This window comes from Magallana gigas, chromosome 7, assembly GCF_963853765.1.
Source record: "Magallana gigas chromosome 7, xbMagGiga1.1, whole genome shotgun sequence".
Lineage (NCBI taxonomy): Eukaryota > Metazoa > Mollusca > Bivalvia > Ostreida > Ostreidae > Magallana > Magallana gigas.
Genome location: NC_088859.1, coordinates 21,440,434 through 21,467,015, shown reverse-complemented (window position 1 = coordinate 21,467,015; position 26,582 = coordinate 21,440,434). Strand labels below are relative to the sequence as shown.

General features: G+C 33.4%; 3 protein-coding genes across 3 annotated transcripts; 2 read left to right on the top strand and 1 right to left on the bottom strand.

The window, feature by feature from the left end:
- Nucleotides 1-65: 65 nt before the first annotated feature.
- Nucleotides 66-4,858, top strand: LOC105344825 (ribonucleases P/MRP protein subunit POP1). Its single transcript, XM_066067790.1, has 7 exons — nt 66-257; nt 588-757; nt 974-1,213; nt 1,362-1,449; nt 1,848-2,675; nt 2,970-3,128; nt 3,533-4,858. The coding sequence occupies exons 1-7, from the start codon at nt 158-160 to the stop codon at nt 4,555-4,557; spliced, it is 2,610 nt and encodes an 869-aa protein (XP_065923862.1). The 5' UTR covers nt 66-157; the 3' UTR covers nt 4,558-4,858.
- A 684-nt stretch (nt 4,859-5,542) lies between these two features.
- Nucleotides 5,543-16,703, bottom strand: LOC105344824 (acyl-protein thioesterase 2). Its single transcript, XM_011452722.4, has 8 exons — nt 16,518-16,703; nt 10,544-10,575; nt 8,440-8,505; nt 8,129-8,176; nt 7,868-7,938; nt 7,396-7,571; nt 6,920-7,087; nt 5,543-6,700 (listed from the first exon to the last, which is right to left on the bottom strand). The coding sequence occupies exons 1-8, from the start codon at nt 16,587-16,589 to the stop codon at nt 6,656-6,658; spliced, it is 678 nt and encodes a 225-aa protein (XP_011451024.4). The 5' UTR covers nt 16,590-16,703; the 3' UTR covers nt 5,543-6,655.
- A 183-nt stretch (nt 16,704-16,886) lies between these two features.
- LOC105344823 (NIPA-like protein 2) lies at nt 16,887-25,707 on the top strand. Its single transcript, XM_011452721.4, has 12 exons — nt 16,887-17,033; nt 18,535-18,603; nt 18,749-18,920; nt 19,837-19,896; nt 20,444-20,496; nt 20,677-20,745; nt 21,025-21,121; nt 21,442-21,577; nt 21,739-21,827; nt 21,939-22,002; nt 22,516-22,646; nt 22,889-25,707. Exons 1-12 carry the CDS (start codon nt 16,962-16,964, stop codon nt 23,089-23,091), a joined length of 1,215 nt encoding a protein of 404 aa, XP_011451023.3. The 5' UTR covers nt 16,887-16,961; the 3' UTR covers nt 23,092-25,707.
- The last annotated feature ends 875 nt before the right edge of the window (nt 25,708-26,582 follow it).

Genomic DNA, 26,582 nt, shown 5'->3' with positions numbered 1-26,582 from the left:
AACAACAAAACAAACAGATTGAACTCTGTTTTATTTTTTTTCACCAGAAAATAAGGTCTCCGACTCTTTCTTTTACAAATTTCAAGATGTCTGCGCCCATGTGTTCTCAACGTTTCCAAAGAATTTAGATTTCAGACACTATAACAAAGACGGCACTATGGATCAGTTTAACAGAAAAAGACCACATGGCGGGATGACAAAAAACCAAGCAAAGAAACAGAAATTTAATGAAAACATACTGTCTGAAGCCCCACAAGGTAATTTTCCATGCCAATCAAAGGCAAAGTCACTGTTGTTTCTAAAGATTCTGATATTGAGATCTATATTGAATAACAGCGAAGTCTTCAGTCTGAAAATGCTATATGTATCATTCAAGCTGAACTTCTTAAACATTGCTTGCACTGAGATTAATGAAACAATTCAATTTTGAATTCCTGGGACGCTTACAACTTAAACTTGATCATCCCTATCAATGTATCATACTGTCAAAATAAATAGCACCCCCACCCTATTTTGGGGGGCTCGAAAATAATAATTTGTTTTCTGATGTTACTTACTTATTAACTTAGAATTTGCTTCTCTTACAGCTATAGACGTTATTGAGTATGCCAGGAGTCGAGCAGCAGAACTACAGCTTCTGGATGAAGCTACGAAAAAAAGAAAAGTGTCACAAGCAGTGAATGGACTGATGTCCATTTCAATGAGACGGAGAGCAATGAGTCACAATGTGAAAAGAATGCCGCGTAGAGTGAGAGAGGTATGAATTTTCTCTTGCATTTTATTATAACCTTTTTCATCTGACAATTTTGAAACCTTTAATAATGAGTCTTATTGATGTGTTTTGATACAGTTTTAAAAACTCACATGTTGATTTTTTATACGTAAAAAAACAAACCAAAAAAACTTTTACAGCAGAAAAAGAAAGGTCAGTTTAATATTACTGGTAAGCCCTGAATATTTGTTGATTTTGTAGATGGTGACAATAAAAGCCAACAAACACAAAAAACCAAGTAGAAAGCATCGCAGACGTCCAAAGAATTTACTGCAGGAGTATATACGAAGACAAAAGAACAAAGTCTGGCTAGAAACCCACATATGGCATGCAAAAAGGTTTAAAATGGCTGAAAAATGGGGTTACAAGATTCCCTATCAACCAACAAACAAAAGTGCTCGAGCCTCCTACCGAGCTACTCAACATCACTGTCAGATGATAGTAAGAACTCATCTACCAATATATATAGCTGTATAAAAAATGGTTCTTGTATAGATTTGTACATAAGATTAGCATGGAGTTTTATTGAGGATCAAGAAGAAATGGAGTATGTGTATTAAATTTTGTGCTTGACTTATTTTCATTGTAGGATGTATCTTATCTGTGCTGCATAGAAATTCTTGGGAAGGAGGAAAACATTCTGAATGGAGTCTCTTCTCTTTGTAACTCTCAAACTGGTAAATAACAGAATTGAAATGGGTTTGCTCTTACTTTAAAATACAGTTTACATAATATCTTTACTATTGTTTGCAGGGAAATACCCCCCCCCCCCATTTTTATTTTTTGCCCCTTTTGCTTACGTTGTCAGTGGGCAAATTGAATACCTGGCGAATTCTAAAGTCTCATATTATCTCTCTTTTAATCAACTGTGTTTGGGCGAATTCAATATTGGTTGAAACTGTTTGAAAGTGTAGAAGAGCAAAAATAACACTGGGCAAAAATAACATGGCATACAGTAAATCATTTGGCAGCTGTATATTGAAACAACAGTCTGACAGGTTTATTTGGAATATCCCTTCTTTTTTTGCTTGTTAACGTGGAAATGTTTTATTAAACAAGCTAATCATATTTTCAGGACCAACCGTAGGTGCAAAAATGTATTTGGAAGGAACCCGAGAGGGTAATTGTGTCTTGTACAAGCAAAATCAATATCCTCAACGGCCTATATGTCCTGCTACATTTTTCTGGAGACCGAAATCGGAGCGGGAACCACTGCGACAGTTATGGATTTGGTGTCATCCATCTTCTTTTGAAGAACTGTGGAAAGAGTTAGAGGCATGTATGTCAATGTCTGAAAAATGTGAGGTGCAAGATATATCTGTAGAACTAAGCTGTTCCATCGAAGATATGAGAAAAGGACAGACACTGGCAGATATTGCAAACAGTTCTATGTTGAATAATAATTCTAAGGAGGACAAGATGTCAACTATTTCAGAGGAAGGACCCAAACAAGAAGATAGAAGTAAGGAACCTAAAGAAACTCAGGATAAAACAAAGAAACAGAAAAGTAAAAAACGTACTTCTACCGAAAAGGCAAGCGAGGAAAAATTTGTAAAAGTCATCAACAGAAAATCCCAGATTGGAAAAGTTTTCATGACCTCTCTGAAAGACAGACTTGTAAGACATCGTTTCATTGGTCCAGAGTCTCAGAGAATCCTGGCACAGACTCTCCGTATAGCAGATATCATGTTCAATAACAAGGAAACTTCTTATTGGTGGAAAGAGTACTATGAAGACAAAAAGCACTCTCTGGATTTCAACCAGCAGAGGGAATTCTGGGATGGGGTTGCTCAGTGTCAGTCTGCTGCAGAGTTGTCTCCTCATGCTGTGATTGGGCTGACAGTGAGAGATCCAAGAGTCATCAGAGCCATGAAACGAAACGAGAATTCTGACACAGTTTCAGGTAAGAGATCTCTGTAGAATTCCCAGATGGAATTTAGAAATGCATGTATTTATTGGTTAATAAATATCTATAGTGATAAATACCTTAAACTAGCTGATGTATTCATGTGTCTACTATTAAAAGAACACATACTGATACACAAACTGCTTTACATGTATGTTTCTACATACCAATTTATGTTTATAAATTGAATGGCTTACATGTACAATGGGCAAAATGCCTGCAAATGAACCTATCTGAATAATGAAAGGAAAATTTAAAGAAAAATGTGGTTTTTTTAATATTCACATGCAGAATCCATGGTTGTTGAGGGTATAGAAGCTGTCAAGTTGATGGTCAGCCAAGAGGTTTCCAATTCACCGATATGGGATGAAGAGATCAGAAAGACAGTAACATCGACAAAAAAATCGGACTTTGAAATCAATCAGCTAAAATCGGAGCACCTTGTCCCAGGTTTGTGCAAACTTCATTTGTTTTTGTTATCTCACCTCATCCTTCTTGTTCTTTTCATTCAGTATCTACTGAATGTAGTGAAGCACTATTATAACAAAAATCCAGGATCAAGTAATTTTGACTTGTCATTAATGTAATTTGTTTAATCCAATCAGATTATAAAGTGTTAATTCAATCTTATCTTGTTTGATGTAACCATATTTTAAAATAAATAGTTTTTAATCAACATCATGAAACTGCAAAGAAATGCTGGAGAATTTGGTTCTTAATAGATGTTCAGATTTGGTGTATTCCATATATTGTACAGTACATGTACTTGGCAACTAATGGTAGAATTGCCATATTTTATTTTACAGAAACAGAAAGGAGAAACTGCATTTGTAGGTAATTTTTATACATTTTAGGGTCAGAGTTGATGCTGGGTGAAGAAGAGAGCAGGATCCCTGTGCTAGTCATCCAGAATCCTGGTACTAATCCCTCAGCACACAGCCACAGTCACTATGGGAATGGATGGGATCTCATCCTGCCTGCAGGATGGAGCATGGCATTCTGGGTAGCCAGTATTTATCATGGGGCCAGAGCAGGAGGTCTCCGTGAATTACAATGTCTGGCCAACGAACAGCAGATTGAACACTTCCCCGAGGATTATCCAGATACTTCAGCAGGAAGAGAAGAGGAGGCGAGGGTGAAGAGCGAGAAAGAGGCAGAGCACAGCAGACGACCTCCTGCTAAAAGACCAAATTTTACTAAGTTAGACGTGGCTAATCCATTTTCTTGGGCATGGGATCAGCTAGTTCATTGTGATAAAGAGGATACCAGTGGATTCCATGTTTTGAGAGATAGGAAAGATCTTAATACTCTGCGGAAAGTGGTGAATATTTCACTCGGACAGAAAAAAAAATGTTCGAAAAGTAGCGAAAGTGTAGAACGTTTTGCTCCTTACCAAGACATATTGAGTAGACATCAAAAGTCTTTAGTGTTTGTCAAAATATCAGTGAATTCCAAAGGATGTCCAGAAGAGATGGGAACAATCTCAATACCAACTAAAGAAGATGTCAGAAAAATGAAAGCAGATAAATACTTTGTAGGACCATTAAGATCCCAACAGCCTGATCCTGAGCTGGAAGACAAGAAAGAGAAGAAGAAAAGAGCAAAACTTCTGAAGAAAGGTGTATTGAATCTTCAACCACAAAAGACACCAGAGAATAGAGAAGTGGCAAAAGACAATGTTGATGATGGTGAGCGGGAAATCATTGGATATGTAAAACATGGTGGATTTTCACTTAATAATGGACATGGGGCTGGAAAGGGATTCTGTTCTTTAGCCGGTTTAGAAAAGCTGTCTGAATCCTTGCCTGATGAAAGAAATCTTGTTTTAATTAGGAATCCCAGAACACTGCAGTATAGATTTGCCAGACTTTCACTATGAACTAAAAACACTGCAGTATAGATTTGCCAGACTTTCACTATGAACTAAGAACACTGCAGTATAGATTGCCAGACTTTCACTATGAACTAAGAACACTGCAGTATAGATTGCCAGACTTTCACTATGAACTAAGAACACTGCAGTATAGATTTGCCAGGCTTTCACTATGAACTAAACCCTAGATTCTTTTGAAATTTTGAGAAATTATGAAATTTATCTCTACCACAGATGTGTTCTGAGTTAAATTATTTGTTTATTATCAACTTAATAAAGGTGATTCTGAATAAATTTGAACAATTAGTATTAATCAGAGTATTTTATTTTTAAACTCATTTTTTGGTCTTTCCTTGTGTTTGTTTTACAGCTGCATTTTAAGATCTTCTGGGACCCTCAGAAATAAACCTGGCGCTGCTTATAGGGCATGTTTGATTTGACAGCCTCTTTAAATTGTATTCGGGGGGGGGGGATGGGATGTATATGGTATCCAGATCCTCTTTTTATTTCTTAATGTACATTTACCTTTCTTGCTATTGTTGAAATTGCTTTTACAATACAACAAATTACCGGTAAGGAACCCACACAACATAAAAGTTTATTTATTTCTTTGAGATATTAAACATGATTAAGAATTATAAATAAAAATTTCAAAATATATTTTTAAGTAATCATCTTTATTATCAATTAAAGTACACTTAATAAATGTATTCAACAATGAATTACCGATAAATCTTTAATGTATACCCAATTTATTCACTGAAAATACTCCATCATAACAATTAATTATGACAACATCTACTTTGGATACATTGTCTTCAAGATCATTAACTTATTCATAGAATAAATCTCTTTGTATCTATAATTTTAAACATTAAAATCAAGATTTATTTTGCAATGTCTATTGATAATACATTTGAATTGAATAATTTCAATATAAACGAACATTCCTGTGCTGGTCTCGATCATTTCAAAATCACTAATAAAACTGTTATGGGTCATAATTTTTTTATTTTATTAATTTTTTTTAAACATACAGTAAACATTACAAACCCTCTTGAAAATCTGAGAAGCAGTAACTACATGTATGTTTAATTTATGATTTCACAATGAACATGATAGATTAACAAACATTCAATATGAGACAAATGCTTATACAGAGAAAAACAGGTTAATGTGTTTAGCAGTTTGAAACAAATACCTTAAATTGTAAAGAGAAAGGAATGGCTTCGTATATTTAGTGGAAAACACCTTTACAGGTTAGAGTGAATGTACAAAAATTCTTGCTCCTTTAAAGTCCATAACATGTAAACAGAGAAAACTAATACTAGTGCAGGCAAAATGAAATCTACATGTAAGTACATGTACATTGTGTTCTGGTTGGGTCTGATTAACATTGTATCTCACTTTAGTCTCATCCATCTCGATTCCTGATGAAGACCATCTCAAAGGTTTATAGTGCAGAAAATAACAGCATTACAACAAAATTGAAACATGCACTACTTGGCTTTGATACACACATGTAAAAGGGCATTCGACTGAGTAAGTACATGATAATATGTGATACAGTCTATCTAAAAAGAACATTCTTTTGTACAACCCTCAATACACTTATTGAACTAACACTCAGTGCAATACAATGGTGTAACTATGTCCAGAAATGAGTTGAACCATTTTTTGGCTGATAGAGTTTTCAAGAACCAATGAACAAGCAGAGAACGTCATCAGCGATACGTCATCACTTGTTGTGCATATGACATATCGCTGATAAATTTACACATGAGGTTGTTCACGTGACTCCTATCTGAATATAAATTTTTTACGGTGGGAAGTTTTTGCAATATATTTAATAAAAGGGGATTTGATATGCTTAACGAGAAAAAAAAATTGTTAGTAACAAAGTTATGGTAAACAATTTTAACACTTGCACAGACACTACCAGTGAGTCTCATGAGCAAACTGTCATCTTATTGCACAGGAATCTGTAGCACTTGAGGTAATGATATTTTTGTTAAAACTCTTGACCACACCTAGAGCTATAAATACATCTCAGTCAACCAACACGTCATCCCAACAAAAGCATGGACACAGATCCGACTAGAAATCAGGGTAAATTTGTTTCTAAGAATTTTTTGACATCTGCCAATTCCTGTAAAAAAAAAAAAGATCAATCATTAGTTCAGTTTTCATTGATTCTCTATTGAAATGTAACAACTTGGATGAAAGTTTTAAACTTGTTCTAGCAAGTTGACAAACGCAACTCCCACCCAACCACCCTGAACATTTTAAAATTTACATGAATAACATGTTTGGGCATACCAATGGCTTCATTTTTGTCTACATTGAACATAATAATAAATATTTGTACCTCAGGACAAGAGGTGTGAGCCATTGGGTAGTTGTGAAAAGAGTAATTTGCACACATGCTGGCAAGGACTTTGGACGTGATTTCGCCCCATCTAAATGGAACAAGGGGGTCCTCCGTGCCGTGAGCTTGGAAAATGGCCATCTCCTTAATGTGGTCTGACTTTTTGACCTGCAAAAAAAAGTGTTCACCTGTTATACATCATTGTACAACCCAAACAGATGAAAAAATGTACTAGACAACGCTGTCGATGTTATAAGTTCTGATCCAAAGCCTGTGAAATATTGATTTTGAAATTGCAAAATAAAATGAATGAAAACTGGAGTTTTACAAAAAATAAACATCTTTATTAAAAGGTTCAAAATTTGGGCACCGGTACCCAGTGTAGCTTTTAAAAGTACAAATCAAATTTTATATTTGCATCTTGAATAACATCTATGCATATAGTAAACCTTGTGCGTAACAAGTTCATGGATTACCTGATCTAACTTCCTGTGTAGGGGGAGCCAGGTACTCAGCCCCACCACCCCGGCCAGCTTCTGGTCCGTGGCCAAGGCCCTGTGTAGGGCCACTGCCCCTCCCTGAGAGAAACCACCAATCATGATCCGGTTCGCTGAAATACCTGCCTTCTCTTCCTCCTCAATTAACTTTTGTACTGAAAACAATGGTGGAAAGTCTTGTGAGGTGTACTTATAAACAGGTAATTAAGCTTTTTTTTCATAAATAAGAAATTAAATTCAGAGAAGTTCTCGCTTTGATACCAGAAGCCCATTTTGCAATTCAATTTTGCAGATCAACAAAGATTGCATGCTTCTCAAAATAACTTGCTATATGGTACATAAAAAATCCACTGTTATAAAACTCTAATATCAACTATAAATTGTATTTTTTTTTTACTTCAATATCTCACTCACCAAAACCTTCACTCTTGAAAACCCCCAAAAAACTTACAAATTTCTGAGGAAGCCTTGATACCTTCTTCATCTTCTGGACTGTCTGGTCCCAAACCAATTATATCAAACCTGTGGAGTACTCTTATAATCATACACCAGAAAAAACTTGCATGCAAATTTTTCTGTCAATATGTACAATAATCTTGCTACATGTATTGCAATTCTCAAGGGGCTTTATAAAAACCACTAACATTAAATTTGATAGCTACTAAGTATCACAGTATTTGATGATTAAATGGCAATGCAGAATTGACCTTACCATGATGGCATTTTCATTCCAGCATTTAATGTGACAGAGTTAATGGGCCTGTAATGAGAAAATAGTTAATGTAAAAGTCGAATGTCATGAGACTGGTAACAGCTACCAGCATCAAAACAGCACGCTCCTGTTCAAGCCATTTTTGTGAGTTACCAAGTACATAAAATGTTCCCTACATTTTTAAATCATAGATAAAGATGCAAAAATTAAGTTTGTGAATGCAGGTTTTGATAAAAGTTTAGAGACTCTTTGGTGAAATTTTCTATAAAAGGGCAAAGGGTTAACGTAGAAAATAAGCAATAGTGACTTACGCATTAGGACATACACATTTTATATGCTGAAGTTTCATGCTTCTGAAACAGTCTGCCCAGCCATGACTAAAAATAAAATGAGGAAATTAGTATATGCAATTTATAATATTAGACAAGAACAGAAAATTTATTTCATATAGAATTAATTACTGGTACACTTTACACGTTGCACATTTTACTTTTACGGTAATTTATATAATATAAATATAATTAATAACTAAGATTTATCATTTTTCTAATCATGATTTAATTGGCTTTGGTTGCAGAGATCCTTATGTTTAGTGTGCTACTAATTTTTTACCCCAACAATAAAATAAATAAATACCGTACTTTTGGATGGATTTATATTAATTTTGTATTGTATCTTGGTTTAGCAATACACAACTGCAAATTAAATGTCATCATAGGGACATGTTATTCATCAAATACACAACTTTGTAATGGTCTGTAATGACCATTCTTGTGCCAGGTTCTATCTGAACTTCATCATCATACTCATGACATCATAGGACGTCATTCGTTATCTGTAATTTTGCTGCGGCCATTTGGTCATTGATTTATGCTTCAAACTTCCAGTTTTGGCCCAAGTTAAGCCGCTTAAAAATTAATCAGCTCTGTCGGTCTTACTAGCCCTCAGTCAGGCACCCTGAGAGAGTTTCCCTGCTGCTTTCAGTATTTTATGCAAATCCTATCAACGGTCAGGGGCTTATTCCGACAGCCAAAGGCTTAAAATAGGACTGTTTGTACTCTGCATTTGTTTGGACAATGACTGATGTTTCTGACATCAGTTCCAATTTTACTATCAATTAATTATTAAGCCCGCTGTAATAAAGTACTAGAAACTGGTGTGCTATATTGAGAATGTACTTAAACGGTTTATAGATGGGTGTACTGTTATAAAGATAGTACGAGTCATTATAATGAGCGGGGAAGAAAATCAATGCTGCATTGTGTAAAGTTCAGATTTTAAAGTCATTGTAAATGAAACCTACGTATGAGGCATTTTCTACTCCTTGTTCTTTCAATGAAGTTTAATATAACTAATAAGGTTCAACAACGTAAAAAGAAATGTACATATTTTAATTAGGTAAAATTTAAACTATACTCATAGACTAGGTTTTACAAAAGTACAGTAATATTTTCTCTTAAGGTGACACAGGATGCTTGCACAAGACTTTAGGATGAAACTTTAAATGCACATTTCATGTTTTTCTGCAGCATGCATAGTTTGAGCAAATCTTTTTCTTTTTTTCATATTGATGGTACTTTATCAGAAACTGTCCTTTGCTACCTCAAGATAAAAATTAACTTCACAGATTCATCCATTATTTTAAGCACAAGACTTTAGGATGAAACTTTAAATGCACATTTCATGTTTTTCAGCAGCATGCATAGTTTGAGCAAATCTTTTTCTTTTTTCATATTGATGGTACTTTATCAGAAACTGTCCCTTGCTACCTCAAGATAAAAATTAACTTCACAGATTCATCCATTATTTTAAAACTGGTCTTTGCTTATGGGCTCTCATCCCCAAATCATAACAAATTAACATTAACTGTGACATTAAATGGGAAGTTTTGTGTAAAAGACGCATTTAATAATCCGCCAGCATCCGCCACTATCCCTCATGTACAATTTCTGTCTTGTTGCATAACAATTCCTTACATCAAAAGATACCATTCTCATATCAAGTACTGGTACATCTATCATATGTCTCAAAAGGCAAATCAAATACTATGAATTATTTCCTTCTCTGTTCAATAAAATGTGCCAATAGTTAATTATTTGAGGAAAATTTAATGCTCAAGTAATCAATAGATTTTGTATGAATATATAAGGCTCAGTATAGTGCTTTGGCCAAATTAAAACTAGTAAAGTATTTCTGCAATGTAACAATCATCAAACTGCTTTCAGGTTCCTGCTAATGAGCTTGTATCATGTATGATATCAAACTTTTAATGATTGTCAATGACTAATGTTAGTCTCTTGTGATAGGAACAGCAGTTATGCTGTAGTGACAGGATAAAATTGTTGCAGGTTACCAGTAATTCCTATGCAACAAATTGCCACCTAAGTATTCTAAAGAAGAAATTCAAAATCTTACCCTGTATCTCCGAGGCCATGTAGAAATATCAACTGAAACAAAAGAAAAACAAACTTTAACATCAAACATTTAATATAATAACATTGAATACAGAGAGAGAGAGAGAGAGAGAGAGAAAGAGAGGGAGTGTTAGTTAGTTAGTTATGGTACATGATTATTACTAATAATACATTTTTCTTTTACAGCAAGACGTACATTATCAACTGAGCAGAGATATGTTTCAGCCTTATTTCTTGAAATATTAAGATTTGCAATTTTGTCAGATTTTGCCAAACTTAATTAATCTTTAAATGTATATTACACAAGGTTCTACAAAGAGCTCTGGGCCTTATATATTCCTAAAGCAAAAATTGAGTTCTTTTTAATGCTAACAAACTTAAAGGGTGAGAACACTGCATACCTGGTATCTTATTTAACATGTGAGGCATGTGGATACACAATTTACTGAGGTACATGTACAATACCTGTCAGATCTGATTGTTATTGTTATATTTGTGTACAAGATATGCATTAGAAGTCATTATTACCATGGTTACAGGGCTTTTATTTGACATAATTGTCATATCTACATTCTAATATATAAACGCCAAGTTTTTAAATCATGTACAACACACTTGTGTTACATCCTTCTAAACGCAAGAATCTGTTACATATTATTCAAACAAGAAGAACCATTTTAACATGGCTTTGGACTTCCAGTAGGACGTTATATAAATAGTGCCTGTTTGGGAGGGTAACAGTTAAAATTGACACCCCGAGGAAACCATTGTCAACCGACGCGAAGCGGAGGTTGACAATGGTTTTCGAGGTGTGTCAATTTAAACTGTTATCCTCCCAAACAGGCACTATTTATTTTAGTATACTGAATGTCTTAATTTTAGAGATATTTTTACTGCTTTTATATAGAAATGATGTGAATTCCATGGCGAGCCGCACGCGCATAATTTACGCGCATGTAACAATTCGTTGTGTTACCCATTGCGTAGTGTGTTGCTAACGCTGAGGGTAATAGAACGGATTATGAACTGCGTCTAAACCAATCAGATTTCAGTATTTAACATGAAAGTATAAAAAAACAATTTATTTCTTGTGTCAAAACAAGTTAAAAATGACGTTGGTTTCAAGCGAAATATATACTGATTGCATAGTCTTGGCTCAAAAGCCAGACAAATCTTGTTGATTTCAAAGAGCCATGGCTGAGTGGTCAGCAATGAAATAGACAGGCCTATGTCACATTGCTGTTTGACACAACTACCCAAAGTCCAAGCTCTTGTTATTAATAAAAATGGTTCTAATTTCTGTTAATCTTTAACCCTAGCTCCTTAAAGTTTTAACCTAGTACATGCAAAATATAAGGTCTAGATATTTAGATTTGTCAACAAGATAAAATGTACCTGCTTTAATGAATGCATGCAAGACAATAGGGAAATGTGATTATGTGGATCCAAATGGTGTTGCTAATTTGCTTGACATCCTTGACTTTATGAATATATTAACAACATTTGCTGACTGAATAGCAAAGAGTTCAGCTATCAAATATCACTATGGTTACAAAGAGGTTGCTCTTGTTAAATTTCTATGCAAATAATGTCAGCACAAATGTGAGGAAATTTCATTGTCACATTATAGATTACTATTACTTAAATCATTTATTGTTAACTTGTATAATTCAATGGCTAAAATAGCAGGTTTTGGATTTAAAATGTAATTCAAAGTAACCCAGCTGCAGTTGTAAATCAAAAGGCCCATGAGAACAAAGCTTTTCCAATACATAAATAGATAACATGTATATTATGTGAAAATAAAGAATATTTTGGAGATAACAAAATTTTATCTCATGAACTTGAAAATTGTGCATCTGCAATTAGTCGTTTCTATCCATCTATAGATACTGAATATTTCAATTGTTTGGAACGTTCTAGCTGCAATAATGTAGCCCTCTCCGATTTTATATACCGTATCTGATATTTACTGGAGAGCGCTACAATTCCATAGGATCTCCGTAATGGTGCAAAATTAATTTTTTTATGCGTTTTTGTTCTGAAAAATTGTTTTTATGTTTCTTTTCCTTTAGATAAAATTATTTTTTAATTCAGTTTAAACAAACAAACCATATTTAAATCAAAACCAGATAAAACACAGCAGTATGTTTACCAGTTGTCTTTTTCAGCAGCCATGACAGTTCTCGCGTAGTTATATGGGATTTACGCTTGGAGTTTTGATGGGCTTGATAATGTCTTTGTAAATAATTGATCTTACCGTATTTCATCACTAAAATATTGTTTAAGGAAATAGTATATAATGGATAATTCATATTTACCGCGTAAATTATGTTTAAAATAGGGGAATTCCTATATTTAGTTCAAGATCCTCTCCTGAATTCTCATTGGCTGTCCAAAATAAAACCGATCAAGGTCAGTAAACATGGCGAACAAATTCAACTTGCGTTGTTGACATACATGATATATAACCAATATATGGACTATACTTGATATTTTTGGATTAATTTATGCCATAATCAACTACAATGTTTGAGGGCAGGTAAGAAATACAAATGTTCTTGTCATTTATATACGATTTGAGCCAAAATCGTTGCAGGAATGAATCACTCAGTGTATGATATGACATCATAATGAAGACTTGAACATATGACCATTTGCGTAATGAATAAATCAATCAGTTATTAGGCTGAATTTAGACAGATCGAACTTTGCACACATTATTCAAATGAATCGGTATAGACAAAACAAGTTGTCAACAGTAACTTATTAGCTTCAACCTCCATGCGGTCACACCGTTAAACATATAGAACCATTTTAACAAGAGCTTGGACTTTGGGCAGTTGGTGTCAAACAGCAATGTGACGTAGACCTGTCTATTTCATTGAAGGCCATTCAGCCATGATTCCTTTTTGAAATCAACAAGATTTGTCTGGCTTTTGAGCTAAGACTACGCAATCGGTGTATATTTCGCTTGAAACCAGTGTCATTTTTAACCTATTTTGACGCAAGAAATAGATAGTAACGTTCTACTGAAAGTCCAAGGTCTTGTTAAAATGGTTCTAATAGTGTAACTGGATGGGAGAGACACCAGGGTTGTCTCTAAGACCCGGGGAGCGGGGAAATCCCCCTTCTAAAATGACGTAATTACCTGGCTATCATTGCATTAAAACATAATCTAGCTATAAGCTTGACCTTTACAACCCCCGTCTACTTTTTTATTTCTTCCTCCTACTTCATTTTTTAGAGACAACCCTGTGAGAGATAATGACAGAGTAGACCAGGATTCAAACTCTCGGAAGCTAATAAACAAGAGATGTATAGATAGACATATGTGTATTAAAATAAATAAATATATAAATAAAACACAGATTTATTGCTTTTATTAAACATACAATGATGTCCCTATATATCCATTGGGCCTTTGCCAATTATTGTAATTGTGTTTGTGCCAATAAAATATTTGTATTTGTATTTGTATTTTTAATAATATGTCAAAGCGTATTTGTTGAGATGTTTAATTTTAAACCAAAGTAATCATACATTGATTCCACAGGGGTTTTCCTTGCTTAGTATTGGGTCCGTTTACCGGACCCATCCCCAATCCACAAATTACCGATATTTTCCCAAATCCAGATCCATTTTTCTCAATCAAGTGTCAATAATTTTAAATATCAGAACATGTTCTGCTGGTATTTAAAATGCCACATCAACAGCTTTTGTTTATTACTGAGCATAAATAATGGACCAACTAGGGTGTGACTTCATTGACACATTTGCTTTCCGTAACTTCGCCAGAATTTCCTCATACTGTGCATTGATTTCAACAGATGTTAATTGCTTTTATAGTGATGATTTTTAAAATTGGTAATTTATAATTACTTAATAATTGTTCGAATTATATGCTAAAACTATCATTAAATCATAAATTTGCAGTTACATGTATTTACTAAACTAGTTTCTCTGTAATGGAATGTGACTAAAATGGGTTGCGAAACCCGACCCGGGCCGGGATTTTGGAAACTGATAACCGGGTTTTTGTTGATTACTTAAAAAAATACTCATTTGTTCTGCACGAAATTTGCAGGAATACTTTATTACAACTTGTTTTGTCTTCGCTGAAATTTTTATATCACAGAATGAGTTTTTCAATATTAATTACACAGTTTCATTTTTCAGGTGACTAAAATGGGTAGCGAGCCCGGGTTACACATTTTGGCGATATTAAGCGGTTTACATTGTTGATTTGGAAACTTGTGTACTTATCATTGCTATTTAAGTTTAAATACTTAGATAATTCAACATTTCCGTCAAAAAATATCATTTAATAAAATTATGGCCAAATATTATAAACCCGGGACGGAACAAAACCAGACACGTTTACCCGGGACAAACCTTTTATTTCCGAAAAAGCAATGAAAAAGGCCCCGGGTTTCGTTACCTATTTTAGTCACACTCCCCCAAATGCAAATATCATTGCCATATTGCAAAGACTTATTTTATTGCATGTTTGTCAATTGGCTTACACAATTAAGAAACATATTATCAATAAAAGGAAAAAATGCACAAATTTATTTAACTTATACAGTCGTTTTCCTGGTAACTAATATTTGCCAGTATCGAATAATTTTTAGAAAAATTATTGGTGGAAAACGAAGTTAAGGTTTTGAAAAATCCAAGGTAGGTAATTATAATACAGAAATAAATATTCTTTCAGTGTGTGGAGTTGTTTGACATTTGCACGATTATTTACCGTATTATTTACAAATTAAAAAGGTGACCCAGATATGAACTGCCGGAAGTGCAAGGCAGAAAAAAACGAAAGTGTGAAAACAATTAAACCTAGCTATGAAAATAAGTTTCTTATTGAACTCTTTTTAGTGGATAATTAGTAATTGTAACCCATTTAATGAGATTATGCATCATATCAAATAATAATTGAGTTTTGAATGAAATTACGACTTCAGATAGAACCACTTGTAGATTTCCTAGTGTTGGTTCATTGCGACAGAAGTATTATTTGGCTGGATATATTGATAGATATATGGGCAAAACAAAGGCAAATGGCAACTACTTATCATTAATTATCATTATAAAGTGTTTTCAAGAAAATTCATTTTATAAAGTAACGCAAAATGAAAAATGTTCAAGTCCAGTTTCAATTTGACAGGAAAACGGTACGATAAAAATAACGATCATATTATTTGTTTAAATAACATATTTCAACAATTATTTTTCCTTCTTCATTAATATAAAGTCTATTGACATGTACCTCTAGTGCATTTTTTAAATTAATCCACCCCAAAATATTCGGTCAATATTGATAGAGGGTGCTTGATTCGATACTGGAAAACGTATTCGAAACTAGGAAAATGGAGGGGGTGTTGGAATTACTATCTCCGTAATTCATCCTTTATATTTTCGGAAGTTTGATACTACAGTTAAGAAGGACAAAGAAACGTGATTTAAACAAAAAATAAAAACATTTGGAATTCCGATAATAATAGTCGCATGCACGACGAAACCGCATACTGATTCGTTACCGGTAAAACGACTGTACAAATTGGAAAACTTTTAGAAATTTGGAGAAAAAAAGTATTTTCTTTTAATCTTTGTAAGCTTCAATTTTATTTCAGTAACACTAACTATAAAAATGAAGTCTAAAATCTGAATATATCATTGTTACATCATAAAATAAATTAAGTCGTCCAAACTTCTCATCATTTTCTGTGGGGGAGAAGTAATAAAGTATAAAATTTTGCCATAGGTTGGTCCTCAAATAAAACTAGTACGTTTTTTGTAATTTTCCCAATTTGAATGGTTTACGCGTCAATTTTCCCAATTCCACGGACCCTGGACCCAGTTTAAAAATAGTAGGAAAACCCCTGATTCCTAGATAAAATAAAACCACCGCGCTATGTTCGTCGAGATTAGATAGTAAAGCTGCCTGTCACTGGATGAAAACATGAACTTACGGTAGCCGTGTGTCTAGCTTGAGCAGCTACTGTGACCGGAGGTGGCATGTCTTGTGATGAACTATTTCCCATACACTGCGTAGATCTACACGTGGAATAAATTCGTGGTAAAGAAACTGCTGTAATCAGTAGGACCGTAGGCCTCAATTTTTCTTCGCCGGATGTCAAAGATGTAAATAATGTGCGCATGCACAGATTTTTAAGACAATATATTACAAGAACGAATATGTTATGATAGTTGACAATAAAACTAATAAATTTGGTGTTTTAGTTATTATTTATTAAGTTTCTTAAAAGGATTTATCATTACTTAAAATGATTATAATCTCATTTTTAAATTTTAGGTAAAATAAAGCAATGTCAGTATTGGTTTCGTTTTGGTAATATCTTATTCGTAAAAAGGACTAGAGAGGCTGGGGATTCTTGGATTCTTGAGATGAAAATATGGATATCCACGATAAGATAGAAACAACAACAAATGCATCTACTGATGCTTTTACTACAGCAAGATATCAGGTTCTTAAGGCTTTTAAAAGCTTTATATATATTTAAAGACATATTGTCGCAGAAAGAGTATAGCTATGAATTATATGAGTTGGGATAATTGTTTTATCAGGTTGGGACCAATCGTTAAAGCATATGGTGTTCCTATGGGGCCACTTCAACCTTTGCACTTTCGTTTTTAGTGTGAAGATGCGAGAGTGCAGAGTTTGGAAGGCAAAGGAGCAAAGCTGTGACGATGTGTCAGGGAACAAGAAGGTGCAAAGGCGAAAGTGCAAAGTTGTGAAGGAGAAGGAACGCAACTGGCGTACGACCAGTTCTCGCAGAGTACATGTACCATTTCTTGCCAGTACATTGAGACGTCATTTTTCGAATTCAATTTTATGTGTTCATAAAATGAAGTCACAATGTACTGGCGAGAACTGGTCAAACACCAGTAATAATATCGCAACTTCGCCTTACACCTTCCCACTTTTGCCTTCGCCTTTTTATGTTTGGGAAGTTTTGTATCTCTAAAAGATAATTTTAACTGTATAAAATGACATCTGAGGCAGAAGACAAACTTTTTAAAATTTATTTTTTCAACAGCCTACGCAGATCCATAATTCTCTTGGGGTGGGGGGGGGGGGCTTCGAGGGATAATTGTATTTGCCATTTGATGGGGGGTTTGGTTCCGAGGCATACCTTTTGTAATTTTACTATATAGAATTAATAACATTGGGGATGGGGTTTGTGAAATATGTAATGTTGAATTTTAGGGGGGGGGGGGGGGGGTCATGACCCCCTACCCCCTATTCCCCTCTAGATATGGATCTGTGCATGCCAAGGAACTGTGTTTGAGCCAAGATAGACAGACAGCTGATAAGTGAAGGGAGTCTGGAAGTGCATGTGTACACATTATTGTAGACATTACATTTTATGTGGAGTATGTAATGATAAGGGATAGCCAGGCTCCACCGTCACCAAAATTTTCAAATCCCTCAACTCGTTCCTCAACTCAAATCCTTTAAAGAAAAGTACATAAATTTGAGGTCAAACCTCAGATTTGAGGCTGAGAATTGACTTGAGGAAAGTTGGTGATGGCGGGGCCTGCTCAGATATATGTCACATTACATATTTAAATAATAATAAACATTCATAGTAAACAGGATGGTCTAGCGCATGCGTACCAACAATATCTGAGATTACCATAATCAGCAAACCTTGGGCGAGTATGACGCCTTCATAAAATCCTATGTTATTGACTGAGACTTGCTGAATGCAATAAAAAAAAAAGGCGAAAGGTCAAAGTTGAAAAGACAAAGGAGTGATAGAAGTACTGATACTCTGATAGACTAGTGATAGTAGTATTGATTAGCATTGGTATTTTGCATCTAACTAGAAATCTATAGGGACCCCAGGTTAAATTCTAGGTCCGACCATTTATGTTTTAGTTCATTACGATGTACTATAATTTGTAAAAGTTATTCTTTTTGTCTTTTTTTTTTACATAATTTGTTTTTTTTTTACATTTTAGGACATATTAATAGGGTGTCTGTTAGCCATTGGAGGAAATCTTCTAATAAGTGTCTCATTAAATATTCAGGTAAATTTAAAGCATGAATACATTTATCAACCAGTTTGCACTTTATTGTTTTTTGTTATTTTTTGTGATTTGGAAACAAGTAAACAGTTAAGGTTGATTTTCTGAATGCATGCTGTATGTTGCACTGATTTTTTTTTAAATCAAGAAATACAGTCACATGAAAAATGCGGAGAATCCAACCCCAGTTCACTACACAAGAGATCCACTGTGGTGGAGTGGAATTCTTCTAATGGGTCTAGGTGAAATTGGCAATTTCTCTGCATATGGATTTTCCCCAGCATCACTTGTTGCACCCTTAGGAACAACAACAGTTGTAGGTTTGTAGTCCCAACATTCACATCACAACCCAGAGCCCCCCCAAAAAAGAGGCTAACTTGTCCCCAGCCTCTAGTAAAATCTTCTTAGCTGCTCACTTTAGGGAGAGCTAGCTGTCGAGTGAGTTTTCTAAATTCCTTTTCAAAGGGGCATGGTCACTATTTTCGTCAAATTCTGTTTTTTTATTTACAATGCTTTAGAAATGCATTTCTAATAAGCAAATGAAATTTGCTTTGTTTACATAGCAAAGAATTGTAAGCTCTGTAACTCGCCTATAACTCAACAAATGACACTCAAATTTTGGTTGCCTATCAAAAATGCATTACTGAAGCATTGTAGACATTAAAATCGGAAAAATGATTTTTGCCCAAAATCATGACCATGCCCCTTTAAATGCTTGTTTCCATTTAAATGCACTAGAGAATTTTGTTGGGTGATCTTTGTTTCTGTAAGTCACTACAGTGCAAATAAAATGAGAAGAATAAAATAATGGAAATGTTAATTTATATAGAGCTGAAAAGAGGAAATGGCAACCTAATGAAAATTAGTAAAATTTACTTCCCTGTGACATTATACAAGTTTAAAAGCATTTAAAGCAATTCGCAGAAATCAATTTTAATTAAATTAATTTATTATTGGGCATAAAATTTCCCAAATACTTTTCTTAATTCAGTAAGAAATGTTGGTATTGAGAAAAAATGTTTATTATTCATCCAGTACGTCAAAAAAAAGAGCACCATATTGGTTATTTTTTAAAATAAATAACGTCATTAGTTAAGGATGTGAATACCCCAGTACTGCTGTCTGCTGGTAATCTTTTAAATACAATTATTTTTAGGCATAAGTATGCTATACAGTGTTATTCATACAATATAACAAAAACATGATAATGTATCAGTAAGTTTCTTTCATTTGTAGCCAATATGTTCTTGGCGGCTTTGGTTTTAAAAGAGAAAATAAAAGCTGAGCATTTGTTTGGTAAGTTTCTTGCATCAAATACATGTTATAATATCATTTTCCTTTAATATTTACTGTGCTTTCATTAATATCCATTGAGGACCAATATCCATTGAGTCATTGTAGAGTTGAACCATGGAATTAAGTGATCATTGAATTGCATTATTTATTAATAATAACATATTGTACTGATAGGATCACAGACATCAAACTTATACTAACATGAAACTGTTATTTTCACTTATCTTCAAAAATTCCACAAAAATTAATGAATCCACACTAAAAGACCAAATATATATGGTTTAATATAATACTGTATATCCGATCAAATTTTCGCTTTTTTTTTGCGATCTCTGTTAAATCGCAAAATATTGAATATGCAGAAATTCTATTCTATATTATTTTCTATAAGAAACTTTTTAAATCTCAAAAATGACTGATGCAAATTAAAAATGCAACGCATTTTTCCAATTTTCGCAAATTTTGTGACACATGGAAAAAAACCGGATATACGGTATATGTTTATATTAAACATGTTGATATGATGGGTTTTTTCTTCTTATTTCAGGATCTGCTCTGGCTGTTATAGGAGCATTTCTCCTTATTGCTTTCTCTGCAAAAGTGAGTTGTTTTCACTGATGAATGTTCAATAAAGATGCAATAGCATCAACCAGATTTGAATTTCTACCCTCGAGTACAAATTTATTATTGTGAACTATCAATTACAAAGTTGATAAGTTCATGCGAGCATTTTGCAATAACAGGCTGGGAATAAACTGGTTATTCTATTCTCTATTTCAGAATGAAAAAGTATTGAATGGAGATGAATTAAATCAAGCCCTCACTCAGCTATCTTTTGTGATTTATATTGTAAGTAAACATAAAAGGTTGCAGTGAAAAATATGATATGAACATTTAAATGTCAAGGGTTTTGTTTTTTTTTGTTACATGTGTAAACTTGTGGATTTATTGATGATAAAAGTTTTATTCTTTGAACCAAATTTGAATTGTTATGATCATGAAAAGGTTGTTTGGTTTTCTTGGAGTAATTTGTTAAGACATTTGTTTCCCTCTACATAACACTGTGAATGATAACGATATGTACATAAACATGTTAGATTAATGAAGCTGAGCTTGATCCTTTTTCAGTGCGTGGAACTGGTAGTGCTGGGTGTACTATTCTTCTTCCTCTACTACAAGGAAATGAAAAAAGTGGTCATATTTTTACTCATTTCCTCTGTTGTTGGTAAGACTTAGTCACTGTAAACTATATAAATAGTATCCAGTCAAGTGAAGTGTCCCAGTGGTGTAACGTTTATGATTATAATGTTTGAGGTATATCAAAGTAAACCTTACTAGAATAAATTACTGGTAGTATTAAACAAGTACATATGTACTGAAGCCATAATACTTCACCATGGTTTTTCAACTTCCACAATACCTGTTTTCTGATTTTTGACACCACCCCTCTACTTTGAACTCTTCAAAGTCAGTTAGAGATCAATCTATTTGATCAATCGTCAGCACGGTCAGCTGATAATTAACTTTTTACGTGCAATCTTGCAGCTTCATTCACTGTCATAGCAGCTAAGGCCGTGTCCAGCTTGTTACAGTTGTCCTTTGCCGGGAATTCCCAGTTCTCCTATCCCATCCTCTACATCATGATTGTTGTCATGATAGTCACAGCCATCACACAGATCAAGTAAGTCAGCTAGAAGCTACCAGATACATTTGACTTGAAACCTTAAATCATGTTTTAAATCTCTCTCTCTCTCTCTCTCTCTCTCTCTCTCTCTCTCTCTTGCCTTTGTACATTCAGTATGTCTGAGTTTTAAAAAAAGAAACAAATTTCCCCTGTTTTAGGTATTTAAATGAAGCTATGAAGAACTTTGATGCTACAGTAGTGGTGCCAACTAATTTTGTCTTCTTTACTATAAGTGCAATCATAGCAGGTATGAAATTTGACAGGCTTCAGCATGCAACCTAATCTTAATTCATCGACTGTTAAAAAGAAAACCAGAACCTAAAATTTGATTAATATTATGCATTTGTTTTTATTTCAGGTATAGTTTTCTACAAAGAGTTTTGGGGCATGAATGGTTTGGAGATATTCATGTTTTTTATAGGGTAAGTTAGCAAAATTCAAGATATCATCATCATTGAATCATATTACACTATACCAGTAACTTTCTATCGTCACAACCTTTTAGAACCATTCGAACAAGACCTTGGACTTTCTGTTGGACGTAGCTATCTATTTCTTGCTTCAAAACAAGTTGAAAATGACGCGGTTTCAGGCGAAATATTCACCGATTGTGTAGTCTTGGCTCAAAAGCCAGACAAATCTTGTTAATTTCAAAGAGCCATGGCTGAGTGGCCAGCAATGAAATAAACAGGCCTACATCACATTGCTGTTTGACACAACTACCCAAAGTCCAAGCTTTTGTTAAAATGGTTCTAAAGGCTTTCTAGTCCGACCCTTTTAGAGATACGAGCAGCTAGAAAACCATAGCTTGTAACAACGTTAAGTCAAGTACATGTAAACCAAAATGCAGATATGACTCATGTCTGTTATAAATGAGTCAAATGACAAGAGTTAAAAATCTCTTACAATCATTTTCACTATATTTTCTTCTGAAGGTGCTTTTTATCATTCATCGGTGTCTATTTCATCACACTGGGAAAAATGTCCGCCAGTAATGGAGAAGAAGTTGGAGAACCTTCATCGTCCACGGAGTATGCCCAGCAGATTTCTCCAGGAATATTTCCCTGTAAGTCACATTTTGTAACTGATTTGCCTCCATTTGCCTGAATCCTCTAATATCATTAGTATAGTCAGATATTGCATCTCATAACTTGAAAAGCTATAGACTGGGGAAAATAAAATACAGTGATGAATAGGTATTGTTTGCACATCTTTATTTTATTTCAGTAGTTAGGAAAAAGAAACTGATTTTTTAATACTCTTTAAAATTGTTGACTATAAAATATTATCTTTTGATGTGCTTTACAGCCTGGCTGCTGGCTTCAGTAAATGTAGGGGAGGTTCAGCCAAAGGGGGAGGTAACCCATTTGTCCGATTCTGACCGAGAGCCATTCTTTCAGTCCAAATCTGGAGCGGAGAGCTTCACGTCCCAAGACACCATGTATAGCTCTACAAGCTCCCCGGTCCAGACCCTTGGAGCTCAAGCTAATTACGGGGCCACAGAGCAATGAGCTCATTGCACCATGGGTCACAAAACCAAATACCAGTACAATTTATACATTGTGCTTGTAGTTATTTACTTACCGTACTTAACATTCAAGTAGTGTGGATTAGGTATATATATGTTTATTTATGGATGTGTTGACCAAAGCTTGATTTGCATAATATCATTCATGTGACCAAAAGCTTAGTCTGCATAATATCATTCATGTGATATATTTGTACATGTGTACGTGTATTGTATAAGTGAATCTCTATTTTGAGCTGTGAATATTATAATGATGTGCAATATACTGTTTACATTCTGAAATCCTTTGTTTCAATGTCTTTCAATGTCATTAACAAAGTATATGTCTTTGTGACTATCTTTCGTTTTCTTCTTTTTTTGTTAAACCATTCCTTTGAATATAGATATTTTTTTCCAACTCTGATGTCTTTCTGATAGTATAGTTTGGGTACTTTTTTTTTCATTGTTCATTTGAATATAAATGAATTTTCATTTCATGAGATTAAACATTATTATTATTATTATTATTATGTTATTTAAAATCATGATATTATAAGTTTTTTCAACATTTAGAAAAGGTATCGCAATAAGTTACTTTTCTTGTTTTTCTTTTCAATAACCAGGTACTATACCTTTATTAATGTGGAATCTTGTGGTGTCTCAATTTTCATTGTCTCAATTTTCATTGAATTTGTAGGTACTCCATTGCCCACGAACTGCATCCTTATTGAATTATGAAATACATGTAACACTAATTGTTATTTACATGCTAATAACATACATGTAAAAATGAGTCCCTCATAACCTGTAAAAAATTGACAATCCATTGGTCCCTACAAATTTAACCAGTTCCATGGTAATTACAAATCACATGAAAAAAGAAAATTAATTGTATGACATGTCCATAGTATTACAAATGTATTGAAGATTTACATGGATTTAGTTAAAACAGCAAGGATGATGAAAATGAACTCATTCATAGTTATATGATTGAGTTTTGATCACTCGAAGTGGCTCAATGTTCAAAAGAATTTTCAATGTTAAATGAAATTGTAACGATGATTTATATTTATTATTGCCTTCTACTAAGTATATTTATAATCTTTGATATAATATTTATGATTTACAATTGATTAAGTGCCCTTTGCATTTTATACAAGTATTACATTCACATTCATGGGTATAATGGAGACTGGGGCTTATGATGTTTAGAGAATAAGCCTACATTTATTGGTATTCACGCACAATGTTAACTTTGTTTTGATAACCATATTTTGTCGAATATGAAACAGTAATATTACCTTAATGTGTTGAGATATATATAAAACTTGCCTTTTTTATTTTTTTTATTTGCATGTTTTGGAATTTTCAACTTATTTTGTTGCAGAATATGGTCAGGTTTCACAAATACTGCAGAATCATTCTTATTCGTGGGGGGTCAATGTTTGTGGGTAGCAAATTTTTCCTCGTTCATGGGGACGTAATTTCGTTGGTAGAAAATTTAGGATTATTTTAATTATTATCACACAAATGGTATTCGTGAGGGTTACCCACGAAACCTATGAAAATTGGCCCCCCACGAACAATGATGATTCCACAGTATTGTGTATTGTGTGCAATATTAAGGTTATATTATCGAATAGGTATTATTTGATTTACACATTATTTTGATTCTAATTATTGGGTATGGGTAAAAAAAATATTGTGCAATCTATATACAAACAAAAAGATATTGTTTGTTTGGGTCATGTTTCACAGATATATTTTTTAAATTTCTATCGCTGTTAATACCAGTATGAAGACAATTCAAATGGTTTAAATCAAATTGGCATGTAATAAATCAAGGTTGGTTTTTGTCTTTATTTAAAGGCTTTGTGAAATACATGTACGGTATTTGAACCAAACTGTGTTCTTATTACAAGATTCAGCATCTATTCTACTGGGCATTGTGAGTTTAATATTAGCATTTAGATTTTCAGTGAATATTTTTACTGTATGTTTCTGTATACTCAATATACATGTACATGTAGATTTAGTTGTACGCAAATGATGTTCATTTACATGTACCGGGTTTATATTTTCATTTTGCTGTTTACTTTAATATTACAACTCCCTTGAAGGAAACTCAGAAGTTTTAAAGAATTAAGTAGTCTTCTCCATATCCCTTATATGTTGGCATTTATTTGAAACTAAAAATTCATTATCTAATATTTTTTTCAGTGTATATTTTTGGAACAGTGCTTATTTTATTATTACTGGTTGTTGATGTCTTGTTTCTAATGTTTTACTTCAGTCAATTATATTTGTTATAACATTCCACTTTGTTATGAAATTTTTATTTACCGGAGAGGGCATTTTTGTTGGAAGTAATACAGTTATATTTTGTTAATATAGTAAATAAATATTTTGTTTTGTTGAAGAATATATGAATATAGATATTTATTTTTGGATTATTTCTGTCCATGTTAATTTTTCCCTTTTTCTGGTACAGTCCAAGAGTTGATTTTTCTGTTTAGAATTCTTTTTGGTTACATGGAAGCAATATTACTATTCTAAATGTGTCCTCAATGTTTGCAAACTATACTGTCCAGATAATAAACATATTTATTTGTTGAACAAACTTTGTACTAGTTATTTTGTTTAATAATGGCACTTCAAGATGTATTGGTGGATGGAAAGGGGGGTGTTTAATGTAGAAATTAATGTACTTTTAAAGTCCATTTTCATTATAATAAGTTTATTTATCAGTAGGCAGGTCTGTGTTTGGATGGAGATACCAGTATATCTGCATAAACATTATGCACAGAACAGACATTACCAATGACATATTCCATTTTACACAGAGAACCTTAAGATTAACTTCATAGACCAGATATAAATTCAACTGACTATTCCTGTCAGCTATCCCATAGGAGCTATAAGTCAGTATACTTTAAAAAAGTTCATCCCTTATGCTTAAAAAAAACCACAACAACTTTAAATAGTACAGAAATGATTTCTTTAAAAAAAATTAACTGATTTGCGGTAGATGGAGACCAGGCTTCAGGAATCATGTGTGTTTATCTTAGTATGACAATTGAAATTGTTGATTAATAATGTTATATGAAGACACTTTTAATAGAATTTCAATTTTGTCAGTGTTTCCAATAAAGAGGCAGTAAGACAGTGTACAATTTTTGACTTAAGTCTAAGACTGCTTCATGATCTTGGAGCCTGATCTTATTAAAATTGTATGTAATGGGTCATATAGACATAATTTAATTTTTATATTGGATTAAAAAGACTTATTATCCAATAAAGTGATTTTCCCGAAAATTGCTCTGCACTTAAAATATGTCAAATGGAATAAATTAAATTAAATTATCAAAATAAATTATTAAAGATGAGATTTGTTAAAAGTAACATAACTAAACTTATAAGTCATGAAATGCTGCTCCAAATCAGGAATTGAAAGGTTACATTCTATATTAACAAAGCATTACAGAAATATTATTT

Excerpts from the sequence above, each read along its gene's own strand:
- LOC105344825 (XM_066067790.1), top strand. The coding sequence starts at position 158 with ATGGATCAGTTTAACAGAAAAAGACCACATGGCGGGATGACAAAAAAC. Across the intron at positions 758-973 it reads TGCCGCGTAGAGTGAGAGAG|ATGGTGACAATAAAAGCCAA; the intron begins GTATGAATTTTC and ends TTGATTTTGTAG. Across the intron at positions 3,129-3,532 it reads ATCGGAGCACCTTGTCCCAG|GGTCAGAGTTGATGCTGGGT; the intron begins GTTTGTGCAAAC and ends TATACATTTTAG.
- LOC105344824 (XM_011452722.4), bottom strand. The coding sequence starts at position 16,589 with ATGGGAAATAGTTCATCACAAGACATGCCACCTCCGGTCACAGTAGCT. Across the intron at positions 10,576-16,517 it reads AAGCTAGACACACGGCTACC|TTGATATTTCTACATGGCCT; the intron begins GTAAGTTCATGT and ends CTTTTGTTTCAG. Across the intron at positions 6,701-6,919 it reads CTCACACCTCTTGTCCTGAG|GAATTGGCAGATGTCAAAAA; the intron begins GTACAAATATTT and ends TTTTTTTTACAG.
- LOC105344823 (XM_011452721.4), top strand. The coding sequence starts at position 16,962 with ATGGATATCCACGATAAGATAGAAACAACAACAAATGCATCTACTGAT. Across the intron at positions 17,034-18,534 it reads TTACTACAGCAAGATATCAG|GACATATTAATAGGGTGTCT; the intron begins GTTCTTAAGGCT and ends TTTACATTTTAG. Across the intron at positions 22,647-22,888 it reads TTCTCCAGGAATATTTCCCT|CCTGGCTGCTGGCTTCAGTA; the intron begins GTAAGTCACATT and ends TGTGCTTTACAG.